General features: G+C 42.3%; 1 protein-coding gene across 16 annotated transcripts in view; it reads right to left on the minus strand.

Annotated features, from left to right (window-relative positions):
* Positions 1 to 12,846, minus strand: part of FAXC (failed axon connections homolog, metaxin like GST domain containing) — a 120,795-nt gene that overhangs the window by 31,381 nt on the left and 76,568 nt on the right. For 7 of the 16 annotated variants that reach the window (XM_033867578.2, XM_073789456.1, XM_073789453.1 and 4 more), the window contains one exon: positions 1,798 to 10,493. In XM_033867578.2, coding sequence (XP_033723469.1) covers positions 10,204 to 10,493 — 290 coding nt within the window. In that variant the 3' untranslated portion in view covers positions 1,798 to 10,203. Of the gene's footprint in view, positions 1 to 1,797; positions 10,494 to 12,846 lie in introns of those variants that run through there. The other 9 variants (XR_012324763.1, XR_012324759.1, XR_012324758.1 and 6 more) reach the window with 9 other exon arrangements.

A 12,846-nucleotide genomic window follows, 5' to 3' on the forward strand; every position in this document is an offset into this window, starting at 1 on the left:
TGTCTCTGCCCTAAAAGGAAAGAAGGACAAAAATGTGAAAAATGGCTTCATGCAATATTCGGTACAACTGTTCACAAAGTATTTCTCTTAACACTTCTGAGAGCACTGCGCGTTGGAAGGGCAAACAACCCCCTTCCTCCTGAAAGCAAGGAGAATAAAGCTTCCATAAAGGTACAGACACCAAGCTTGAGGGTAAGACCTCACACATGTTCTAGAAGTAGATATATAATAGATTTGCCCCAAAGCATTTCCAGTCGGCATCTGTGTTATTAACAAGCAGAGCTGAATAGTTAGGATTTATAGGTCAAGAGAGAAAGGAGTTCTAAAAGGATAAAAACCAAACCATTATCTCTAGAATGTGGGATTAGGGGGTTCTCTCATTTGTTACTTAATAGATATCCCCATATTTGGGGGAGTTTGGGATTTGGGGATTTTAATGTAATTTGCTCTACATGGTAAGAAGCTAACATTTGAATAATAGTTGGTCAAATTTGTAGATCAGATTTCAAACATCCCGGATGTCTCTACCCATCCTGAAATGCCCACAGGCCCAGCTATCCTTCGCGGTTCCTTGCCAGGCACGTGTGTGTGAAACGGTAATAAGATTTGTGTTTCTAAAACCTCGCTGTGAATCTCTGATCCCAATATATATAACTTGAGCATCTCAGCCACGTTGTCCTAATTTACCTCCCCAAGCCTCTTTCCTCATCTGCAAAATGGGAATCAGAATTACTTCACTGAACAGTTGGGAAAACTAATTGAGACATATTTATATAGAAGGAAAATTGGTCTATCATCAGGCCCAGACGCCACAGTAGAGGTTCACACGTGTTCCAGTCTCTCTACCTATTTTTATTCTCTCTGCCAGTGGACATCAGTCCTTACAGGGCTCCGACGGGAACACTGGACATGAAACAAAGGCAGGAGAGTAAAGACAACGTCATCCACAGACCTGTTTTTCTACTTAAAAAACATTCATTTAAAATTCTATCAGAAAGTCATAATGCCTAAAAAATTCATTACCTCTGTTCTAATTATACAAGAGCCTTACGACTAAAATATTCTCCCAATCATCTGAGACCACCACTTAACAGTATATTAGATGCAAAAATCTCAGATTTTCCCCATGGGTGTAAAGTTTAAACATTCAAATTTGCAAAAGAGAAGTGAATTGGAATAAAGACATTCACAGCCAGCTATTTCATATCCATTAGTTATCATTTACACATCAAATACATACAGCATTAAGACCAAATATACAGAATTTCCACGTTTATATACAGTAATCAACATAGTGCACAATTCCAATCTATCTTACAGTCAAGTGTACAAGTTTAAATATGGCTTTATAAACTACTAACAATAACTGCTAACGTAACTCATAGGTCCAGAAATAAACACCTCCACGGCGAGGCCTTCGTTCAGCAAGATGCTATTCATTGTGTTCGCAAAACAGATGGGGCAGGTAAATGTTTTCCAGGCAGTGTCCACCCATCAGCCCCCTAGCAGCTGAAATGTGGGTTTGAATCACACCAACATTGGTCCTTCCTATCTCAGATATCTGAAAATAAATCCGTACATCTTCCACACGTTTGGAGACACAGGGTAATAAACAAATAGAAGAAAGGGCGCGGGGTGGGGGGAGGGGAAGCTGGGACGAAGTGAGAGAGTGGCATGGACATATGAACACTACCAGATGTAAAATAGATAGCTAGTGGGAAGCAGCTGCATAGCACAGAGAGGTCAGCTCGGTGCTTTGTGACCACCTAGAGGGGTGGGATAGGGAGGGTGGGAGGGAGACGCAAGAGGGAGGGGATATGGGGATATACGTATGCATATGGCTGATTCACTTTGTTGTACAGCAGAAACTAAGTATTGTGAAGCAATTATACTCCAATAAAGATCTATTAAAAGAAAGAAGGAAAGAAAAAAGACACATAATCAGTGAGATGATGATTACCAGGAATTATCAAAACTTGCTTTTCAGATTCAGAAATTCTCAGGCATTAGAGCCAGCATCTGCATTAATGGGGATTTTCCCCCTCCTTTCTTTTCTTGTTTTGCTTAAATCAGTGTCCTGGGAAATCTTGCAGGAATTGACAAGACGTTCTAGATCAAGTGGTCCCAAAAACAGAATTTAAAAGAGCTCTTGTAAACGTCATATCTAATTATTCACTCTTTTCTTCTCCTAACCAAAAATGCCTGTTTTAAGAATGAATGAATGGGGAATTCCCTGGAGGTCCAGTGGTTAGGACTCCACGCTTCCACTGCAGGGGCCACGGGTTCCATCCCTGGTCAGGGAACTAAGATCCCGCATGCTGTGCGGCATGGCCAAAAAAAAAAAAAAAAAAAAAGATTGAATGAATAAATGAATAACCTTGACCTAAAATCATGCGTCCATGCCTATTTTACATCCATTTTCCCACCAACGTTACCAACTGCCACATTCTGGGTGCTACGCCTAAGCCTTCCTGGCCCCATACTCTAAACTCTATTGAGTAGAGATTATTCTTTGTAAATTTCTATGTTTGCTATGGTTTTTAATGTATATAACATATCAGTAGAGCAGTGTGTGTGTTTATAAATAAATAAGCTGCAGGGCATGCTCAGATAGTTTTACTGATGAGGTCAGTGGCACAAAGGTTTGGAGCGCACTGCCTATACAGGGATCCTTTGGGGTGTCTCTAAACATTTAAAGGTCTTCTATAAAACGAATATACAAATATACTCTGTACATTTTCTATCATAAAATGGCAACTATATGCCACAAACACTTCTGAGAGACTAGAAGGAAGTTCCGGAATCAAAGGAGTGAACACCCTGGGACCACTCCTCCAGTTCCCAGGCCCAGCCTCAGGCGGGGCAAACCGGGAGAACAAGCCAGAAACCAGGACAAAGATGAACAGGATATTCACAGACAATCCTTCCCTACAGACTGCATTTGTTTCTGATTTAAACCCGTAATCCCTTGTATGGTTTTAGTAAGATGCCACCACCCAGAAAACGTTCAGTGTGCCTGACACATCTCTAACACAGCCACACCTCGTGGTTGCTTGAAGCCCCAGTATCTGTTCATCATTCCTTCTCTCCTCCCACTCAGTGAAATTCAAATACCACCAGATGAAGGACTCGGACCCTCATCTTTTCAATCACCACCATCGAGGAACCGTCACCCTCATCAACGGTGGAGTTGTCAGACACTCAGCAGGGTACAGATCGCTGGGAAAAAAACATGTTTACAATAAGCATGATCCTGTGAGACTGATCACTTGAGGTAAAATTCCCCCCCTCCCCCACCCCGTACGCGGGCCTCTCACTATTGCGGCCCCTCCCGTTGCAGAGCACAGGCTCCGGACACGCAGGCCCAGCGGCCATGGCTCACAGGCCCAGCCGCTCCGCAGCATGTGGGATCTTCCCGGACCGGGGCACGAACCCGTGTCCCCTGCATCGGCAGGCGGACTCTCAACCACTGTGCCACCAGGGAAGCCCGAGGTAAAATCATTTTGACAGAAGTAACACAAACATGTTGCCCCTACTGAAGCAGAGATCCCTCCAAAAGTTGAGCGTTATCTTTAGTCTTATTGCTGCAAAAAATTTCAGATATAATTTGTTAAAGGTAAAAATACAATCATTTGGACATCGTTGATGTTTTAATAAGCCAAATGTGATCTCTTGTTGGGGGCTAGAAGCAAATATGAGAGAACACTTCCAATTCTGAACAACTATTAAAGAGAAAAGTCCATAGATTGTCGTATTTCTTTAAGGGAGGGAGGTAGTAAATACCCAAAGCATTACTCTTTTCTAGCCTCCAATTATATCACATTCCCTCTGCTATCTGTTTAGCCACTGCTGATTAACTTGACAATTCAGGAGCTAAATCCTATTGTTTTTAAAGCCACGGGGTAACTTTTTTTTTTTTTAATGCTAAAGAAGGTTTAAATTTTACTGATAAATAAAAGTTACTCTATTCTAGAGCTAAAAGTAAAACAGAAAAAAAAGCAGGGGGGTGGGGTGGGGGGGGTGGGGAGGGAAGGATGCTTGCCAATGGATGGGGGGAAGGAGGTGAATTGGTCATATTTAGTAATACTACTTTTCATAAAATGAAATATCATCATAAATATATATTGCTCTATAGTTAGTGAATTGTTTCAAAATATTTAAAGCTGTAATTAGGAACAACAGCAATTGAAAAATATTCAAGAAGGCCATCAAGTTAATTGCTGAAATTATTTGGTACTGAACACCAGAAGTACTGTACCAATCTTTTGCTCTAGATAACTTGTTTCCCCACGGAAATAATCAAGAGTGCTGGTGCTGGCTGGACCACATTCCTAAGTTGTCTTATTATTGCAATGGTCCCCTTTACTGTCTACAAATTTGACAATTAGGGGCAATAATCCTCTTGAACGCTGAGACCATCCTAATGGTCTAGCCAGCAGCAGAAGCTTCAGAGAAGCTTTGGTCTGGGGGCAAGTTCCCTGCTTTGGCAAGAGCCAGAATGGTTGAGAAGGTCACACTGTTAGCCCCAGAACAGTGAGTTGCTTCCTTTTACGCTATTTTTCATATTCTCTGTAACCTTCTCAAAGGTGCAAGGTCAATGTGCTGCTGGTTCCAGTTACCTTAAAGACTAAAGAATATTAAATATCTTCAAGATATTCTTTAAAGTCAGGGACTAAAAACCTAAATTTCTGGTAAGAAATTGAAATGAGGAAAGCCTCACATCCATTTGCATTTACTCCTGGCACTAGCAAGGGTTTTGCCGGCCAGAGGAGGGGTCCCATCCACCAAGGGGTCCTTTTGAACTTTGCAAGTTGCATCCAGGCCACCAGAAGCAAGTGAAGGAAGGTCAAGCCGTCGATCCCGGACCTGTTAGAAACGGGTTGCCAGAGTTCAGCATTTAGACTCAAGAAGTATTTGTCATTGATGTACCTTCATCAGTCTGTGTTCATCTTAAACAGCACTACATATAAAGGAGAACAAAGGATCCTGGGTCATACGAAAGGAGCTTCGCCCTGAAAACAAAAAGGAAGAAGGGGGGGGGGGGCGCGGGTCAGGAGAAAGGAGAAGAGGAAGGAAAAGAACAAGAGGAAGAACCTGAGTTGTTCCCTATCAACAAAAGGCACCATCCTTTTATTGAAAATACACTCAACTGTTCTAAGAATTAATTAATTGCTTAATTAATGCAGAACAACCTGATTGTGTAGAACTTTTTCCTGTAAGGAAAAATCCAGCATCTTCTCTCCCACCTTAAGCCCAGGTCGGTCAGCAGAAGTGGTGGGTTTCAGGGCTGAAGGGAAGCTCCCCTGGCCCTGAATTGATTTTGCGAAATCAACTTTTTGGGTGGTCGGAAGGGAGATGACAATGACGATGACAATGAAACCCTGTCACTTTCAAAATGCCACACTTGTCAAAACAAAGATATTTTCTCAACTAATGTGAGAGGCCTTATCCTCCTCCCCTGTCACTCAGCACACTCTCCGCGGGGATAATGACAGAGATCACTTTTGCTTGCACATCCCATTCCAATTTGTCTCCTGTCTGGCTGTGATAAAAGCAAGCAAGAACAAACACTAAACAACAGTGACTTTTTTTTTTTTTTTTTTTGCAGAACGCAGGCCTCTCACTGTTGTGGCCTCTCCCGTTGCGGAGCACAGGCTCCGGACGCGCAGGCTCAGCGGTCATGGCTCACGGGCCCAGCCGCTCCGCGGCATGTGGGATCTTCCCGGACCGGGGCACAAACTCGTGTCCCCTGCATCGGCAGGCGGACTCTCAACCACTGCGCCACCAGGGAAGCCCCAACAGTGACTTTTAAAGACTCTTTAGAAGAAGGCTTCTTCACCTGCAGTCCATGAACCCCCTAAGGAATCCACGGATAATGTCAAGATGTCTCTAAATCTCCTGAACTTACATGTAAAATTTCATATATCTGCATATACATATTTTTCTTGGACTAGGGCATAGGACTTGAATCAGATTATCAATGGAGACAAAAGAATTAAAAACCATTACTTTCTAGTGTACAGCCCACTTTCTGGGCATACCTTTCCCATGCAGCCTTCAGGGAAGGAAATGATGGGAGCTGTGTTTCTAGAGGAAGGGGAGATTATAATGAGCTGAGACCTCTTCTTGCAGAACTGACCAAGTTGGGCCTTGTGAGGTGCATACGACTTGCGCCAGTGGAGAGGAAGAGCAGGCATTTCAGGAGAGGGCTGGCATGAGCACAGGTACATGAGGCATGTCTAGGCAATGGCAAATGGACCAGCTTGGATGCACTGGACGGACCACGTGGAGGAGCCCCAGGAAACAAGGTGAAGAAAGAGGTGAGAACACCAGGTTCTAAGGAATACTTCAGCCTGGAGCAATACGGTGCCCTATTAGAGCTTTTTAGAAACATTAATCTAGTGGTGATGAGTGGAATGGATCAGGGAAGTGGCTAAGCACGTAAAAGAGGCTAACACAGAAGCTTAGGTAAAAGAGAATACCCTAAAACCAGGGTGCCACGTCTGTTCTGTTCACCACTGTATCTATATCCAGTGTGGATCCTGGGGCCAGGCACAGGGTAGGTGGCTATCAACTCACCAGTGAGTAACTAAATACCCAGTGAGAGACCATATGGGCATGGATTCCTTAAAAGATATAATCCGAGAATGAAGAGTCTTGGTGACTTGGACATCCTCTGGGTATCATTCACTGAGCCCAGCAGCGCCTTGCACAGAGTAGATACCGAAGAAAGATCCTTTGAATTGGCCTAGACCAGGCTGAAGAGATACAGGGGACAAGAGTGGAGAATTCCAAGCACTGTCAGAGAGAGACTAGGGATGTGCTGGTTCTATGAACATGGAGTGACCTCTTGGGGAGGTGGGTTTTAAAAAGAACCCAAGTCAAGGTGATGTAATGGGAAGAACCCTGTAAAAGGCAAGGTGAAAGACCTCCGTTCCGGGCCTGTCCTCCAAATAAATATGGCTTTCTAGAGTGAATCCACGGCCCAGCTATCCATTTCTATGAGTCTATACTTTCTCTCAAATAACCTAGGCAAGACCCCCACGGCTATAACTCTTAACGCTTCCTTTCCTTGAACCCTAGTTGTTTCACAAACACATATCCTCATACCTCAGTGCACACAGGCAGGGCTCACGTGAGGACCAGACTGCAGTTCTGATTCAAGTCCAGTTGCTCTAAGTCTGTGATCAGTCATCTGCGTAGCATGTGGCCTTGGTAGTGTCACTATTCACAACTCATGAGTGTTACAACAAGAAATGGGAACCTCTGACAATATCGTTTACTTCTGTGTACATTTAGATCATCCTTGTATCTACTCTGGCTTATGCAGGGCAAAGCGTGATGCCGCTCCTTCATCCTGATGAGTGGAGACGGGGTGGGGTGAGGCAAAGGGAAGCGGAGAGAAGGGCAGAATTTAATTTTACAGTGAGAGGTAAGAAAAAGAACAGGTAGCCCATGGGTCTTCTGTCCATCCCAAAGCATCTATTACCATTAAAGATCACATTTCCTTAAGTTACCTTCCAGTAAAAAAGAAATACACAACTTGAACAAGTAAGCCAGATGACCAAAATATCCCCTAATTTCTTATTTTTCTTATAAGTAGCACCTGTTCATCAACTTGGAGAACACTTCAAACCTGGAGAGCTTTAGAATGAAGCACAGAACATTAAAGCCTCCCAATCAAGAGTGCATCAGTCACCCACTCCACAGTGGGTTTTGTCTTGGTCATTTTGTTTCCATAACCAACTTTGGGAAAGTAAAACCTGGGTCTACTCTAGGGTTCCTAATCAAGTTACCCATACAAAATGCTGAATACCCGGTCATGAGCTGTCAGGGAGTACCCAGGACTCCAGCAACGTCCATTCAAGTCCCTGCGGGAGGCTCCTGAAAAGAAGGAATGAAGGTCTTACAACTTCACTTTGAATGTTGGCTCTCCATGGACTTGCCCTCCAAGTAACACACAATAAAAAGTATCTGTGACTTCTGCACACTCATAACTTAATCATTCATGGCTTGAAGATACAGCACACTTGGTGCTATACAGGAAGAATAAACTGTAGACAAAATTTCAAACACAACTCTTTCCAGCTGAGGGTGGAGAAAGGGGAACTCAGTCTTTGTGGAGATTGGTCCACAGTTTACCTGTTCGCTACATTCACATTTTCAGGCCAGGAGCTTCCCTGTCACACAGAACTACCACCAGCTGGCCTTGCAACACACTAAGCTAGAGAGAGGAGAGGTGAACAGTCCAAATGATGCTGGAAACAAAACAGGCTTAACCATTCATACATCCTCCAACACATTCTTATTAGTCATCGAACAGTCCTCTCAAAAGATGAAGGGCTTTAATAAGATATTAACAACTGAGTTTTCTGTGGCATAAAAGTGTCTAGCTTAGGGTATTTCAGCATTTCTTCCCAGTTACATATGCCCTACCCTGTTGCTTAAATGGTAAATAACCTCAAAAACTCTCCCCCTTTTACTTCTTTGTGAATCCACAGCATTTTAGGACTATTTTGTCAAAACCATATTCAAAGAGAGTCTTTTTCAAGTAAAGTACGTGAACTTACCAGAAGACGCTGTTTTTTAAGAAGTTCCTCTTTAACCCCATAAGGAATAACCCTTCCCCAGTCAGTTGTGGTCAGAAGCCCAAATCCACAGCCATCACCCTAGGATCTTCAACCCATATTTCACTAGAAAATGTTCTAAGTCAACCAAAACTATGTCTTCAGAGATGGAGTGCCTCAGTCAACACAGTAACCGCAAGAGTTCAGGGGCTCTATGGGGAGGGAGAGAGAGGACGGGGAGGGGAGGAAAAATCCTTAAGAAACATTAAGATTTTCCTCAGCGTTGCCTTCCCCTCGCCGGACAATGGCTGAGAACACCAGAAAAGTTGCGTTAATAAAACTGCATAGGGTCCACACTGCACAAAGTGCTCTGCTACCCGTTACAATGATCCTCTTCCTACTTCATCTTTCCAATACATCTTGCAAGGTTTGTTTTCAAAAAAGACATTACAAGTTGGCGAGCTTCTGCTTACAAAAATCAGTCAAATCCTTTCCCTTTCACCACTATTAAATCCATCCTATTCCTGAGCTTTATTCCCCCAAGTAAACCAAACGTAGGCAACTTAACACTCCAGAATCAACAAAGGACAAGGTTCCAGTGTGCGTTCAGGCAACGAAAGAAAGGCTTCTCTGCAAACGTACAGTAGAATTGAAGACTGTTTGTAGCTGTTGATGATCTGTAGAAACATTTCCAAGGTTCTTTGAACAAAAGATTTCGATTCAAGCAAGGTCACAAAGAGGATGATGACAGAGTCCTAACTGTGCCTTGGTGTGTGTTCCATTGGCTCCGCTTGGGCGAGTGACTGTGGCCACTGTTGCCTAGATGTGGAATTCCTTTGCCCTCCAATCTCCACACACACGAAGCACGTTAAAGAATAAAATGTGTTTATGTCACACCTCTTCCGAGAGGTTTAAAGCGCCGTATGTTACCACATGAATCCTCACAACACCCCTGTGAGGTAGGTAGGTGGGGACTATTGTTACCCCCACTTTACAGGTGAGGGAAATGAGGCACACAAGAATTAAGGGACTTGCCCAGAATCACACAGCTAGCCACTGGCAGGGCGTAGGACAAAACTCATACTGGCTAGCACCTAGCACAGTGCTTTGCACGTAGTAGGTGTTCACTGAATATCTATGGATTTTATTTGACTTATATCTCAACATACAATATACACACAGGAAATAACAAGCAGCCACCATAGAACATTTATCTCCTACATTCCTTCTGACGACATCTCTCCTGACTTTGAACCCTGCTGGATGAAGGATGTTCAAGAATCCATCTTGCACCTAAGCCCTCGGGTTGCAGGGGATTGATGTACACACCATCTGTGGACAACCTGCTCTTGCACCTGCTCTACCACACCATCTTAGTTTTCTAATGAAAACAAAAGTGGGTTTCAGGAACCATGCTGACTTTTTCTTCTGCCTGTTTGTTTTAAATGGAGCCATCGGAATGGTTCTGTGTCTTGTTTGTACAAAAAAGAAATAAGGCTGCTCTAGTCCAGTTAGCTTGTGAGAACTGTGTCAAGCACGAAGATCTCCTCCCAGCTCGGATGGACTTCTACCTGGGAAACTGGACTGACCCCAGGGAATGGCAGCTCCAACAGAGGAGGGTCAGCAGGGCTGAATGTCACTTGCACTGTTCATGGTCTGTGTAGTCATCCAAGTCCACATCAGAATCAAAGAGCGAGTGTCCAGTGAAATCCGTGTCTGGGGTTCTGGAAAAACTGTTCTCTGCTCCCTCATCTTCAAAGGTCTCTGTCCTTGAGTAAGAGCTGAAATCCAGCAGGGGCGTATGCGTTTTGCTGCCTTCACAGCTCTCCTCGGACTCATAGATGGTGTTGTCATCATCATGGTGCCACTCAGGCCAGAATTTCCTCCTTATCCTCTCACAGTACATGGCAAGATTGATCAGCTCACCTGCAGGGTGGTGAGGAAAGCGAGGGTTAGTTCTCAAAGGCAACAATCTACCAGCCACTTGGCTTTCTGGGAAACTTAGAAGGATGGGGTAGAGTAGGCATTAACCATGTTTTTCCACAGAGGCACTGTCAAAATGTTTAGATTTTTATACACAGAAGGAGAAAGGTGAGTGGGAAGGTTAAATTCAGTGAATGGGCTGAATGAAATTTCCGAGTGAGTCTGATGGTGGTGAGAAGAGAGGAGGTAGCTTATCCAGAATGGTGGCTAAACTGCCATCATTTGGCTTTGTGAAGTATTTTATCATTTTATGTTTGCATATCAAGAGAACTAGTGCTTCGACTGGTTCATATCTAAATTAATTTATAGCCCATGAAAACACACCAACTGTTAGTTGGATTAAGTCAGCCAGAAGTGATCCTTCATTCCACAAATATTTGTAGTGTCATTATGGGCTGGTCAGTACGCCAACTAGTTGAAAAAAATTAGGTTAGGATGGAAATTTTGCCCTGAATCATCCATAAAACAGGTAACTCAGAATTGTCTTTATGGACGAGCATGCCTGTAAACATATTTCGTAAAACAGAGATTTTTTTATTTTTTAAATAAAATTCAACAGTGCACCCACGATTGGGTTCGTTGGGCTTGGTCGTTGGTCTACTTCTTTTTCCTGTGAATCAAAGGAACATTTTCGTTAAGTTGCTAAAATTGTCCAGGCATTCATCTGAAATACGGCACGGTATGTGGCTTTCATTTCCTAATTCCAAATGAAAAATGTAGAAAGACGGTGAGTTTTTGCTTTTGATCCACCAGATGGCAACACTCCTCATAAGTATATAATTTGTCACTGTCTCTTATAGGACTTTATTGCCCTAAGAATATTCTCTGGATGTTTATTTTTTTTAAAGTTATATAAACATTCACTTGTTGTGTAGGTAGTCCATGTTTTATTGCAGGAAATTAGAAAATACAAAAAAAAAAAAAAAAAAAGAAAAGAGAAAATACAGATAAGCAAAAAATAAAAGAATTACCAATAATCCCATTTGCCATAACATTTTCATTTAAACTCTTCCTGAAATTTACATATTTATATGTGCATTTACATATATTTACATTTGCTATATAGCATTTACTATATATTCTGTTTCCTATGCTACTTTCTTCACTTAGCAACATATAATGTAAACCTTTTAATTTCACTCCATGACCACCTTGATAATTGCATAGTACTTCATTATACAGATGTACCACAGTTTCATTTTGTTTTTTCCAATCCCCTATTATAGCCATTTAGGCTGTTTCTATATCAACAGCTCTAGTGGTTATAGCCTGTAACTACTCTATTTTATTTTCTACCAGAGAAAATAATATATGCTCATTTTGGAAAATTAGAAGTCTGTATATAGAAATGGTATAAATATACATAATACATATATATATATATAAAGAAGAAAACAAAAGCACCTATAATCTCACCAATCCAAGGTAATCACAATTAACATTTTGGTGTGATTTCTTTCAGTATTTTTTTCTATTTATTTATTGTCATTATTATCATTACCTGTCACTTCCTGTAACATTATAAGCATTTTCCCACTAAAATTTTTCAAAACTTGATTGCTGTTCTGCTTAAATACATCCATTACAAAACATAATAAGGCAAATCCCCCCGCTTCATGGATCCTGTAAACCAGTGGATTTGTATTGGTTCCAGGTCACCATTTTCAGTCTTCTCAGATCAAAACAGTTCAACTCACATTTATATGAGTCCATTCTGATTGCCCCCAACTCGAAGACTTTCTGTACGCGCTCGGAAGCTAAGAAGCCAATATCATTGCTCCTTTTTGGGCAGATGCACGCAAAACTTTCCCTTATTTTCTCCCTCAGGGAAGCAGTTACAAAACGCCTCACCAGGTATTGCTGGTAACCAAAAATTAGATAAAGACGCAGAAGCAGCAGCAAGGGGCTATTGGGGGCAGGGAATATCAAAGATGAATTGTGGTCACTTCACAGCAGGCCCTGGGGACAACCCTGTTTGCTTCAATCAGGTCCATTCCCAGAAAGTAAGAATCTAGTCACAATGTCCATGGGATCTACACAATATATGACTGTCTCTACTTCTTTTGTAGCCATTCTCTCTACAGCCTGTTTCTTTACCTTTCTTCCAGGAGAGCTGCCCCCTTCATGACTGTGTGACATTAGAACCCCTTCAGTCTGCAATAATAAAAATTAATAATAGCACACATGTATATAGGCCTTACTATGTACCAGGCACTACTTGAAGTGCTTTATTTATTGTTGAATTATATTAATTCCCATCCCTAGTCCTGGCAACAATCCTATGAGGCAGGAGCTA

This window comes from Tursiops truncatus, chromosome 12 (assembly GCF_011762595.2).
Source record: "Tursiops truncatus isolate mTurTru1 chromosome 12, mTurTru1.mat.Y, whole genome shotgun sequence".
NCBI classification, from domain to species: domain Eukaryota; kingdom Metazoa; phylum Chordata; class Mammalia; order Artiodactyla; family Delphinidae; genus Tursiops; species Tursiops truncatus.